Source organism: Vanacampus margaritifer, chromosome 8, assembly GCF_051991255.1.
Source record: "Vanacampus margaritifer isolate UIUO_Vmar chromosome 8, RoL_Vmar_1.0, whole genome shotgun sequence".
Taxonomy (NCBI): domain Eukaryota; kingdom Metazoa; phylum Chordata; class Actinopteri; order Syngnathiformes; family Syngnathidae; genus Vanacampus; species Vanacampus margaritifer.
Genome location: NC_135439.1, coordinates 16254810 through 16268182, shown reverse-complemented (window position 1 = coordinate 16268182; position 13373 = coordinate 16254810). Strand labels below are relative to the sequence as shown.

General features: G+C 36.6%; 1 protein-coding gene across 15 annotated transcripts in view; it reads right to left on the bottom strand.

Annotated features, from left to right (window-relative positions):
• The window catches only part of nfasca (neurofascin homolog (chicken) a), a 119469-nt gene that overhangs the window by 24143 nt on the left and 81953 nt on the right, over positions 1–13373 (bottom strand). For 9 of the 15 annotated variants that reach the window (XM_077572206.1, XM_077572205.1, XM_077572208.1 and 6 more), the window contains 6 exons: positions 13157–13367; positions 11768–11890; positions 10687–10860; positions 7065–7091; positions 3019–3273; positions 757–879 (listed from right to left, as the gene is read on the bottom strand). In XM_077572206.1, coding sequence (XP_077428332.1) covers positions 757–879; positions 3019–3273; positions 7065–7091; positions 10687–10860; positions 11768–11890; positions 13157–13367 — 913 coding nt within the window. The remainder of the gene's footprint in view (positions 1–756; positions 880–3018; positions 3274–7064; positions 7092–10686; positions 10861–11767; positions 11891–13156; positions 13368–13373) is intronic. The other 6 variants (XM_077572216.1, XM_077572217.1, XM_077572219.1 and 3 more) reach the window with 3 other exon arrangements.

The window sequence follows — 13373 nt, the reverse complement described above, 5'->3', positions numbered from 1 at the left end:
GCCAAGCCACTTATTCACTTTGCAATAACACCAACATGATGAACGCGGAAGGTCAACGAAAGACAGAGAAAAATCTCAAGAATAGAAATGCATGCTGGTTGCTTTTTTTTTTTTTTTACATCATGAAGATGAAGCCACATTTTTAAATTGTGAGGGTTGTAAGAACAAACCACAACGATGTACAGGAAGTACAGCAATATACCAATTGTATGTTTTCTGTGGGTGAGTTTTGATATAACACATTGTTGATTCCTGTCATCTCTTTGGTCAATTGGTTTGTTTGATTTAAACTAGGGCTGTCGGTTTAACACGTTAATTAGATTAATTAATTACGCTGCAAATTAACACGTGATAAAATTGAATGCAATTAATTATGAGTGGTAAGTCAATGCGCAAGCATTTGAAATTTGGCCCATTGAGTGACCCGTAGTATCATCATTTATTCATCATTTTTTTCAATGTTAACATTTGGGCACCAAACATTTAAAATTTGTTCTGAAGTTGCAAGTTTCAAATTGTTGCCCTTCAATCAATATTGTAAAAAATCTTTATATATTTTTTAATTCATGGATTAAAAAAGTTTTGCTGTAAAAGTCTTCTATAGTATGGTTACAACTCACGACAATATATTTGGTCACACAATGGCAAACACGTCATTTTAATTTGGTTCGTATCTCACAAATGGCATTGTCTTTGGCGGTACTGAGCTCAAGCGCTTAACTTTATAAAAGAAACGGGCTTGATCTGGATTCTTACTGTCCAGTGTGAACTCTAGCACAAACTCGCTGCTGCCGGCCGGGAAGTTGTGTCTCCAGCTGACGTTAGCGTAGTTACTGTTATGCTCCACCGTCAGATTCCAGATCTCTCGCCCAGTGGCAACTGCATAATGAGGGTCAGAGGTAAAGGGTCAAAGGCACCGATCCAAAACCTCATTTTGGGGGTGCACGAGGGTGGGGAATTCGATCAAGATGGGCATGTCCACTCTAATCCAGGAGTAAATAACGTATTCATGAATTGAAAATTCACCCTTAATGTAATAAAATTCCAGAGGATTTTTCAATCCATCAAGCTAATTGCAATGTTTACCTCTGAGCTTGGAGTGGACATTGGAGTGAGCAAGACAAACGATACTTTGTGGGGTACACCCCAAAACAATCATTCTAAAAGTTTAACTTAACTTAACTTAACTTCTCGACTACGTTACTATATTTCTGGCTACATTCCAATAAATTGAAGTTGTTTTCTCTTTTTATTGGTATGTAACGCTGACGTTTACTGTTTCTTCAGGTGAGAGAGGACAATTTAATTCACATACAGTATCTACAGTGGAACCTTTAAAGTCAAGCACTGATGTTATTTTTTTTCACCCTCAGAATTTGACCACAAAATGTTGTAATCCACCTCACTAGGAGAGAAGAATCACCCGATAATAGGAGAAGAATCTCCCATCAAAAGGATTCATTTTACACATTTTTGACATTATGAATCAAATGTCCTTTTGTTTTGGTTTAAATGAGTCACTGTTTAAAATCACTTTTATGTACAGATATATTTTGGACCGACATCGATAAGCTTCCATTGTTTTGCAAAAGTTAAAAATACAAGTATTTTTTGTACAGTATAATAGCACCATCCAATGGGTGAAAGTTCAAACAGGCGCATCACATTTACATCTACTCAGTGGTCTATAATATACCCTAACATTTTTAGTCTAGAAGTGGGGGATTTAATAACATTAATTAATAACATTATTAAAATTAATAACATTTGGGGTTATAAATTAGTAGTAGTTAATTTGTTCCCATTGGATCTGTGAAACTGAAAAAAAAAACAAGGAGAGAAAATATATCACTTATTTCTGAAACTAAACAAGTTAGAGAGTCAACCAGTTGGCAGAAACATCAGATTTTTTGGGGGGCAATAATATGGTCTATGCAGCCCCATTCTGATTAATATTGTGTTAGTGGAACAAAAGTTCGGCAGCAAAATCCATCCATTTTTATCCATTTTAGTCATATCAATCACAGCTTACAGCTCACAGTTTTCTGAGCTGAGCTGTGATTGGTTGTTTCCTGAGACCTGAGCAACATTGATGTCATCTTCAGTCGAGCAAGTGGCAAAATGGCCACCCCCTGATATGGATAAAAACGGCTGGGTTTTGCTTCATCACTCATATTCCACTAATGATGACATCAATGTTGATCAGGTCTCAGGAAACAACCAATCACAGCTCAGCTTCAGAAAACAGGTGAGCTGTGATTGGTCGTTGCCTGAGCCCTGAGCAACATTGATGTCATCTTCAGTCGACAGCAAGTGGCAAAATGGCCGCCCGCCGAGATGGATGAAAACGGCTGTATTTTGCTTCATAACTCATAACTCCACAAATGTAATATTAATCAGAATGTCATGTTTAGACTAGTGAAGTCACATATAACATATTATTGTCCAAAAAAAATGAAGATTGACTTCCCTTTTAACTCCTGCCTCAGAAACAAGTTGTTAGAAGTTTTTTTTTCTAACAAAAAGTTGTTAGAAAAGAGCTGCAACAAAGTACTAGTGGCAGTCTCAGAATTAAATGACTCCAATATTTTTCCTCTATTTTCTCTTAAGAAAATGTGACTGACTACAATAATTATTTTTCTTGCTTTTTGTGATTCTTTAAGTTGGAAGAGTGGCATTTTGAATAAAAAAAAAAAAAAAAGGAACATCAATGATTTGCCTTTTTTCGCCCAAATTACATTTACATGACCATCCTCCTGAGTTTGAACAGTCATCATCTATAGCATCACATTAGACTCCACAATGTTGTACTTATTCATCAAGCAACAAAATAATAATTTTGTGCATGTATTTTTCTGTTTTGGATTTCGTTTGAAAGGCACCTTTTAAATGATTTATTTGTAGGGGAAATTTTTTTTCAGAACAAATCAGAGGGAAAAAACCTTCCCACAATGCATTGTGCTCAACTTTAGAGGTTCCATTGTATCTGAAGGCCATGAAAATCACAATAAAATGTACCCAACACATTCTTATCAATATTCTTGTTGATAACCAGCACAGGAGGTGGTGCGGTAGGGGCTGCCTCAGTTGCATTGATTGTAGTAGTAGTAGTAGTTGCCGCAGTCGTCGCAGACATTGTAATAGTGGTAGTGGTAGGAGGAGTAGAAGTTGAGGTAATAATTGTTGTAGGAGCAGCAGTAGTGGGAGAAGTAGGAGCGATAGGAGGAGGAGTAACAGTGAAAGCTGAACCCAAAGAGCCATCCGTAAGCTCAACTACAAGGGAGGAGCGGGGGAAAGAACAAAGAGTTAAAGACAAGGCACAAGGAAGTTCACATGTATATAGTACACACATGGCAAGGTTGTTAAGAGGCATGAGTGGAAACAATTTCCCATGACTGAATAAATACATCGTTGTTAAGTCATTTTACTATTCAAAGCAAAACAAAAAGCAACGTGAGTGAGCAGAGTTCACTTCATTTATGATGGGAACTTTGGTAACACTACCACCAAGTGGACAAATATAGATATTACATTATGTAGCGTATTTTAATTAGAAACATCAAAGCCCACGTGCATTATGACGCAACGTCATGACCACTTGTTCAATATATCAAACACTAACACTGTACCATAAAACTGTTCAGTTTTGAGATGTCAAATGTGTTGATTTTTTTGTGATTTGTGATTCACATGTAACTGAGGTTAGCAAAATGTGTGACACAGCAGCTTTCATTATTACAAATTTACACCACTGCAATCAACAACCAAAACAACAAGCATATAGCCTAATGGAATACTTTTTAAGTATACTCTAATGGTATATTTTAAAAAGTTTAACCGAAGGCACACCATATAATTGTTAAAGAGCATATATGTCATGCAAAATCAACTTTTTGAGCTTTTAGCAATATTAAAATGCAATGTCCTCATTAAAAACACTGCAACAGTGCAGTTTTCCTCCATTCACCCATCTCTGAGCATTCCTGCTCATTCCTGCTCTCCCAAGCGAAGAAAATGACCGGGTCCTCACTTATCTACTTAGATAAGGCGTAATAAGACAAAGTTTGGTTCTTTTATTGTTGCTCCTTGTTATATTTTCATGTTTAAATGAGGTCATATGACAGCAGAGGGAAATTTGATTTGATAATTTTGTGTAAATTAAAAAGTCTATTTGCCATTGGTGTGGTCTGTGACAAGTAAGTTTATTGATAATTTATCATGGATGTTATGTTTGATTTTAATTTCAACCCACTTAAAAGAGCATAAAGTGAAAATGTGTGGTGATATTGTGCAACTCAGGTAGACGGTTCATTTGTGACGCGTCGAAGTGGCGTGTCATCTTTCATAGACGAATTGATGACATCGAGAAGTGATCAAAACATGACATTATTTACAATACATTATTACATTAGCCTACATTAGAAAGTTAACTGCAATACGGACCCTTTCAATGAAGACCTCTATGACAGTGTCAATTAAAACAGAGCAATATTATCATTTAGGCAGAATATTTGATACCAGAGATGGGAAGTAACGAAGTACAAATACTTTGTTACTTTACTTGAGTATTTTTTTCAGTACTTTTTACTTTATCCGTTACATTTTAACATGAGTGTGTACTTTTTACTTGATACATTTTCAAAACAAGGTCGTTACTTTTGTTTTTTAAATGCATGAAAACAATGAAAATACTTAATAATAATAATAATAATAATAATAATAGTAAATTTTCTTTATAATGCCCTTTACATACTTGACCTTGAAGATAAAGAAGTGTCAATATCTCCTTGCTCCGCCAATAATATGAAGCGTTACACATGGCCCCCTACTTCCCAGCTTGTGATTGGCTGGATGACATGTGATCACACGACGTGCAATTGGCTATCTTAGAACACCCCATAAATATGAGGGCAATGTGCGCCGCCATAAAAGAGGATAATTTCAATTTGATGGCAAGTCAGAGAGTCAACTGGCCTAGCTAATATCTTTCGAATTTATGTAGGAGGAAACATCCAGTAAAAATCCTTTTTACTTTTACTCGGCAAGTACCTTTCAGAGCCTGTACTTTTTTCCTTTTACTTGAGTAATTATTTGAGTGAGTACTTTTACCAAAGTTGTTTTTTACACAAGCAATTGTACTTTTTACTCAAGTAGAAAATGTCAGTACTTTCCCCATCTCTATTTGATATAGCTGTTGTACATGATGTGTTGAGCACGTGGTCATACTGTTGTGGCTGCTCTGTGAAAACATTCATCATAAGCTTTTCTTTGTTTTCTTGTCTGTTTTCTTTGAATGCATTGTTTGTTCATATAGTTTCTATCCATGCGATTGAACTAAACGTGTTATCTTCTTATATATGCAATGCATTTGGAGCAGGCTTTTTTTTTTTATGAAAAAGGAGAACAAAATCAATAATTTTATGACATATTCCACCATTAATGTGCACTATGAGATTAGTACAACTCCATTAAGAAAATAAATAAATATTTTGATAGAGGAAGTAAGAATAATGGTAGAAAAAGTTTCGAAACTCTTGATCTTGGTATTATTTTTTGTTGTTGTTTTACTGTATATGCCATTCTGGTGGTAAAGCAAGTATCCAGAGTTCTTGAGACTTGCACCCTAATAAAATCATTACCTATTCCAAACAAAAATACACAACTGGCAGTGTCACTGATACAACTGCAAGTCCTATTCCTGTTCTTGTTTTATCTTATTTTTTCTTCACACGTGGCTAATTCAAATTGGATACCCTTTGATCGAAGGTTCCAAATGAACTCTTGATCACATTCACTCATACTGTACCTTGATGTTAAGGTCTCCTCCAGCCACCAAAGCTTCTATTACTAATGCTTCCATCACAAACCTCGTTTACATAATGGGCCCAAATGCCAACATGCTTGCATCATATTTTCCAAGCATGCTCAAAAGCAATGAAGACATCATCATGTTTGGGAGCAGATGCAAAGCAGTAACGCAACCAATTCAGTCAAAGGTCCGAAGTATGACTGAACCAGTGAATAGACATGATGAATAAGGATGGAAGAACCAAAAAGATCAAGCCAGTGAGTAAGTAAGTGAGCGAGACAGTCATCTGCTGTCCACCATGGACATCTAAGATTGAAATGTTTTGCATGTGTCTGTCCATTCCAAGCAACATGCCTGTCATAAGCTGCATTTAGTGACAAACCGTGTAAAAATAGATCTTACGACTAAAGTCTTACTGGCGGCATTTGGCAAAAAGTAGGAAGAAGAGTGCACCATCAGGGATTGCTTCCGAAAACAAACAGTCCAAGGTCAACATAAATATATACGGGTAGCATTATTGCAGACTGGAAGTCGCTTGGGTGTAGAAGTAAAAAGAATCAATTATATACCGCATCAGCAGAACTATTGTGTGATACACCGAATGTGAATGTGATTTATTTTTGGGCCATACATATCGTATTCGTGACCAATATTAATGGTCTTATTCAATCCCTGATGGCAAATAACCATAGCTTTATGCAAAGAGAAAGGAAGGCACGATCAGAAGGCAGACGCGCTGATAGACATTCAAGAAAAGAAAAAAATCATAAACAGCAGCACAGTCCAAGTCTCGTGTTAACTATGGCATTAACATTATAATTTTTTCATACAAACATTTGATAAATAATTTCTAATATAGATGATCAATAGGAATCCATTCCAACTTTTTGAATACTTTATGTACTTTATGTATTCATGATGCGCTGGTGCAAGCAATTCAGAGAATAAATAGAACTGGGCATGTACTGGAATACAAGTAATGTCAGTCTGGTATTGGTTAACGTTTACTGTCAATTTCACTTTGCTGGAAAATCTGATCTTATTTCCCAGCAGTTGTATTTTACATTTGATGTTTTGTTTATGTCTGGACACAGGATATTTCATGAAAAGTGATGTGGAACTGCAAGAATTGAAAGTCTTTTGAAAAAAAAAAAAGCGGACTGCACTGCTGCTATGTTATCAAATGGACAGATATAAAGTGAGACATGGAGGATGGAGGTGGGGCCAGGCAGACGTGTTTTTCATTCTCTATTACCTAGACCGGTTGCATCAGTAAAGTTTTCTGTCAACACAGAGAACAGAAGGGACGATGAAGAGAGGACAGAAGATGGTGACAAGAACTATCATTTTGAAAAGTAGATCAAACAATTACCCTCACATTAATACACACCCTTATGTACTGTAGCTTGGCTTCCTTTACAGTGTTTCCTCGTTTTCTGCTGGGCTTAGGTTCCAAAAAATACCCGCAATAAATGAAATCCGCGAAGTAGTTAGCTTTAGCTTTTACATTTATTATAAATGTTTTAAGGCTCTAAAACCCTTCACCACACAGTTTATGTACTTTTCTCATCGAGGCATTTACATTTTTTCACATGTCTCTCTTGTTTAAACATTCTCAATGTTCAAACCTTCGTAAATTTTATGAAATAGGTACATTACCGTTAAAACAAAAACATGCAAAATTACACTCAAAAAAATCCGCAAAACAGCAAGGCCGCGAAATGTGAACCGCGTTATAGCGAGGGAACACTGTATTGCAGTTTTAAGACCAGACCCATTTGTTGGAACTAATAGCGGAGTGGTTCTTAAGTAGTGTTTGGATTTGTGGATGGTTTCTTGGATGATAAGCATAGGTCAATATTTTCTTTCATAGCCTTTAAGTATTAATGAATCGGAACCTGTAAAGCCAAGAATGCCAAAATATGAAATAAGACTTCATTAAATAAAAAAAAAGTAAGATAAAGTGGAATTATATTTTTTCTCAGCATGCATCAGTGCAACAGTTTGTCAGGACCAGGTTGTAAGAATACAGCGGACACTCCATACTCACAGTTCGATCCAGCGGTTTTGCCCATTTGCATAAAAATAAATAAATATATATATATATATATATATATTATTTTTTTAAATTAATTTACGGAAGGGATTTAGGTCCACTGAAGAGAGAAAAAAAAAGTTTGGCAGGATTCTCACTTTATTCTCAGAATTCTGACTTAAAAGTGAGAATAATAGTGGTACTGATAACGTCAAAATTCTGAGATTAAAGGCAGAATCAGTCTCTCTCGTCACTGGTCCTAATCCTCTTCTGTATTAATTTGTCTTCTTTTTTTTCAATACTGACCCCCCTTCTTCTTTTTTGTGAGATTGGAGCTAACCCCCATTTTTGGTTGAAATGCTTATTGGTGGTTTATCCCCATTTCCCCCCCAGAGGGTAAAAAACAAACAAAATGCATTTACATATATATTGACCATCAATTAAGCAAGGAGTCTAACTATTCTCGGGCCTGCTCAATCTCCACTGTATGACTTATTATTTTGATGTTATCTGAAATATTGCTTGCAGCTAGTAAAAGCTAGGATACACAGCGATCAAGTACAAACAATGCAGCGTATACTGTATACACTCCGATATGTCTCCAAAGAGTGAATATGAGGCTTGTGGGACAACATACGGTGTAGATCAAGCCAGCTAACAATTTTAATATAGCATGGAGTCAACCAAAGGATGTATAAAATGCAGTTTCTAAATGATGATTTTATTTACCAAGGTGGGGGGAAAAATACAAACCTGTCAGACTATGTGGGGGGGGGGATTTCCACCTAGTTGTGCTACCTTTGGCAGCAATAACTGAAATCAAACATTTTTGATAATTGGCGATAAGTCTTTCACACCGTTATGGAAGAATTTTGGACCACTCTTCTTTGCAGAATTGTTTCAGAGTGTTACACTGCTGACAGCCGTTTGTGGACTTTCCGCAGTTGGTAAGGTTGAACTTTTGCTCCGACCAAGAATCTAATGCTAAGCTAGCAGCACCCGACGGAAACTAAGAGTGCCTGACATTTTTTCCACAACAAAGGGAGGAGAACGGGTCGCTGTTTTTGTTTTGTTTCGACGGAGGAGGACCATGCTTATCAGCTAACAGCGGTAGACACTTTACAGACTGTATTTTCAGTATGAAGCAATTGGAGTGTGCAAGCAAGCAAAAACTAGCTTGAACGGCTAGCCGGAGAAGCTAGTAAAAGCTAGCCACAAGCACCATCACAGGTTATCAAAGTTCCGTAGCAGAAAGATCGCGGCAACACGTCAGCCTTCCGAAGGCGCGGCCCAACCTATGTAATGTAATTAGCAATATGATTATATAAAAAAAAATGTACGTTGATGTGATAGATCCTTTTTTTTTTTTTGCATATTACTGAATTTAATAGTGTTTTTTTTTATTTTTTAATGAATGAATAATTAGTTCACCACCAGATTGCGCTAAATATCACACACTATCCCTTTAAACTGAACAGCGAAAAGTGCCTTTTTGGGGTCATAACAATGATAAGTAAAAGGGTGGAATCTGATCAGTTAAAAGTGCCATATTATGTCTGCCCCCACTGATTTGAAAGCTATGGGAATAATCAATTTCTTCTAGGATAAAAATGGCTCAGAGAGCTGCTACAGCACAACGTAGTGTTTGAGTAGACACTCCACTGATGCCTCAAAAAACTTAACAAATACAGAGGCAAAAAAAACTGTGGCCTATGCGTCAAGGTCAGAGACAGAGAAATGCTATGCTCAAAAAGAAAGTAAGACTTTGGGTGTGGTGTATGTTTTGCCCACATTTACAGCAGAGACTGACAACAAATCATTCAAATCTATTATTAAAATGACATTTCACCACAAATACAGCACTTGATGATGATAGCCTTGCAGCATATCTTCACACAAGGAAAAGCCCTCTTGATGCATGACAGGTGCTTTTTTTATGAGCACTAACATCAAGCCTTGATATGCGGATCATCTCCATAACTGATGATGCCGAAAATCACATGGTGACTGCTTCATTCTCAGCGTCAGATGTTGTGTTGCATCAGAATGCACAGGAAAAGATCCTTTATACAGGGAGCATCCCATCATATCTCCAAAACCCTGTATCTCCAAAATCGTCACTTTTAATGAGACCCCCAAAATGTTTGTTCGACCATTAACATTGCATCATCAAAGAGAGGAAGGCATTTTCAACACTTTTGGTTGGTCAACAATGGACTGACTAAAAGTATAGATTTTTGAAAACATGAAATTTACCAAATTGTGACTGATGAGGTATCTAACAGGGAAAAAGTAAAAGGAAAGCAAGACAATGTCGTGTAATTTTTTTTAGAAAGATTACAGTTTTTCCTACTTTCCTCAGTCTGTCCACAAATGTTTCTGATTGAATCACTATTGTTAGATCGCTCAGTCATGAGTTTTAAGATGAACTTGATTTCGCTACATTTTGTTGCAAAATCAAATTTGAAATGAGAAACTGATGCACTGGTACACCTTCGTCTGTATATGTTAATTCATTTTCTAGAGTGTGAACTCTAAAAGCAGTTGGGTCAAAAATAATTCAACTGTGGATCAAAAATGGACCGATCCATTTTGTGGGTTAATTTGACCAAACTCTCTGGGTTGTTTTATACAAAATGACCCACTTTTTTTGACCCAAGTAAAGGATCTGACCAGTATTTATGAGTTGTTTTGCGTTAAAAGACCCATTTTCCTGACACAAAGTTGAGGATCGGTCCATTTTTGACCCATAGTTGAACCAAACTGTTTTTAGAGTGTTTAGAGTTAAGGCCAGGTGTTATGTCTTTGATGTTGTAAGCCAAACCAGACAAGAAACACTAACCTTCATTGGCAAAGAAGGGGGATTCCTCAACAAAGACCTCCCCTGCTCCCACCTGGGTGAGCGCTGACAGGTAGAAATTGTAGCGGGTTGATCGATCAGGAAGACGGAGTGTGAACTCGGTTACATTCGGAAGGAAAGTCTCAAGACGAGGTCGACCCTCTCTCGATCCATTGGCTGTACACACATACACACACAATCACACGTGAGTGAAAGCTAAAAATACACACATGGACAAAATTGTTTGTACCCATTGGTTAATGGGAAAAAAAACATATTTAACACATTCAAGCCATTTTCACAGAAGCAACCCCCTTCGCTCCCGGCTGTTTTACTGGATTTTGACTGATTTTGCAAGGCCCACAGAATATTGTGCTATAAAAACATGGAACCTACCAAAATAAAGATTATAGTCTCTTCTTTCATTAAGAAAAAAAGTATATTTCTATCTGTTTCCGTTTTGCAGTAATTCGCATTAGAATATATGTAAGTTTCATTTTTATTTAAAAATCTGTTTCACAAGGGCTCTTTGCAACATGGCCCTTGTCGATCTCTTATATTCTGCTGCCACCTGCGGGCCGTTTTTGTAATAACAACCATTCCTTCAACCATTCTCTTCGATTCAGTAGCTGTATCAAAGCCTTCTGTATGCTCTAGCATTAAAAACAAACAAAAATAAAAACATATAAATACGTCTTTGGGAGCATGGTAATATTTAAACTAGAACATATTTATATGTTTTTGGGAGCAAATCTACCACATTTTTTTCCCAGTCATGTGATCAGATTACAATATTACTTTTTAATGACACCATAACATACTACGAACAATATATTTTCTTCACCTTGACGGCGACGTCAGTATTTAAAAGAGTAAAACATTTCAACACCAAAGGCAGTTGAAATAAACACCTCCATGTTGCAAGCAGTGAGAAAGGATGGATTTTGGACTTCTCAGCCATGGTGATCGCTCATGGACGTAAGATAATAGTTAAACAAATGATTCCTAACACCAGAGTAGTTCCTAAAGACAAATAAATAAAATAAACAAATAAAACTTAAATACTAAAAGTAAGGTGCTAAACCTGTTTGGTATTTGAGCTGGTATCCAATCAGAAGACCATTTGGCTCCAGAGGTTTGTCCCATTCCAGGTGAATGGAATCAAAACCTCTTCGCTTGATCCTGAAAAAACTGGGAGCATCGGGCACTGCACAAACACACACACAGGAAAAAATAAGATATTGAAAAGGTTACAAAACCATCACAACTGAAATAAAGATGCTACATTTACAGTATATATATATGCAAAAAGTATGTCGACAATTAAATGCATTCAAAGTTTAAATGTTAGACAGTACATTTTTTTGAGTTGGTACTGTTTGTCCAGTGACTGAAGGCTCACCGATTCGAATGGTTCCGACTGTCTACTTTTGAAGTTTCCCTTGGCTAAGACACTGAACCCTGATTTGCTCCGAGTGGGCCCTGCTGTCCATTGTGGGTAAATGTAAAGTGTTAAATTTGTAAAGCGGCTTATAGGTGCCAAACTCACGGCCTGGGGGCCACATCCAGCTTGCCACATCATTTTATGTGACTCGCTTTGCATCAACTTCCATGATTCTTGCTGAAATCTTTAAAAATGTCAAATCGGCTAATGTAATAGAGTAGGGATAGACCGATTATCGGTGGGCCGATTATCAGCATTTTGACAAATATCGGCATTAGCCATTTAGAAAAATCATACGAACGATTATAGATAGATTTTTTTAAAGTGTTTTTTTTTGGGAGGGGGGGGCTGCAGGGAACTAATTGTTTACATTTTCAGAGATGTTGCTAACCCTGGGAACCCTCTGCACCTTCTGTTTTTGTTTGAAATTAAAATTAAGAAAAGTAAAATTGTAATACTTCAGATATTTTGATTTGACTCAATTTTTGGTTAGATTTTTTAAAACAAAGATGTCTATTGACTAAGATTTTCTTTTTTTTTACTCCCAAATTTTACGAACCCTAAAAGTTGTTCAATAAACATATGCTTAAAAAAAATAATAAATAAATAAATAAGAGCTGGAGTTTGCATTTTTCCAAATTTTGATGCCAATATTTTCCCTTTTAGTGAAAATGAATGTCGGCTCCAAATATCGATTATCGGCGTCTTTGACTACTAATAATTGGTATCGGCATCGGCCTTAAAAAAACATATCGGTTTATCTCTATAATAGAGAATACATTTTACATACTGCACTCATTCTTTTGTTACCACACCACTTTTTTACAGTAACTTGAACAATACTTGTAACACAATAATGTGATGAAATACCGTTTCACAGTCATGATGGCCATTTGAGTGAAACCACTATTAAACCCACTATTAACGATTTTAATATTGTTCTTTAATGGATTACATACAACCAACTAATGTATGTGTAAAGTAGACATATGTGGAGACAATTTGCAAATGATTTTTGAAATTCATTACCTCCTTCCTTTGTGCTGAATTCAACAGTGTTGCTAGGTGGACCCTCGTAACGATTGTTGGCTACAACCATAAACATCTTGTACCGCGAAAAGGGCACCAGGTCACTGAGGATGGCAGATGGCTCAGCCATGGTGGTGTAGAAACCTTTGGTCTTGTTCTCCTTATTAAACTGCAGACCAGGGACATGACTGTCCTCACGCCAGTAGTACAGCTAGGA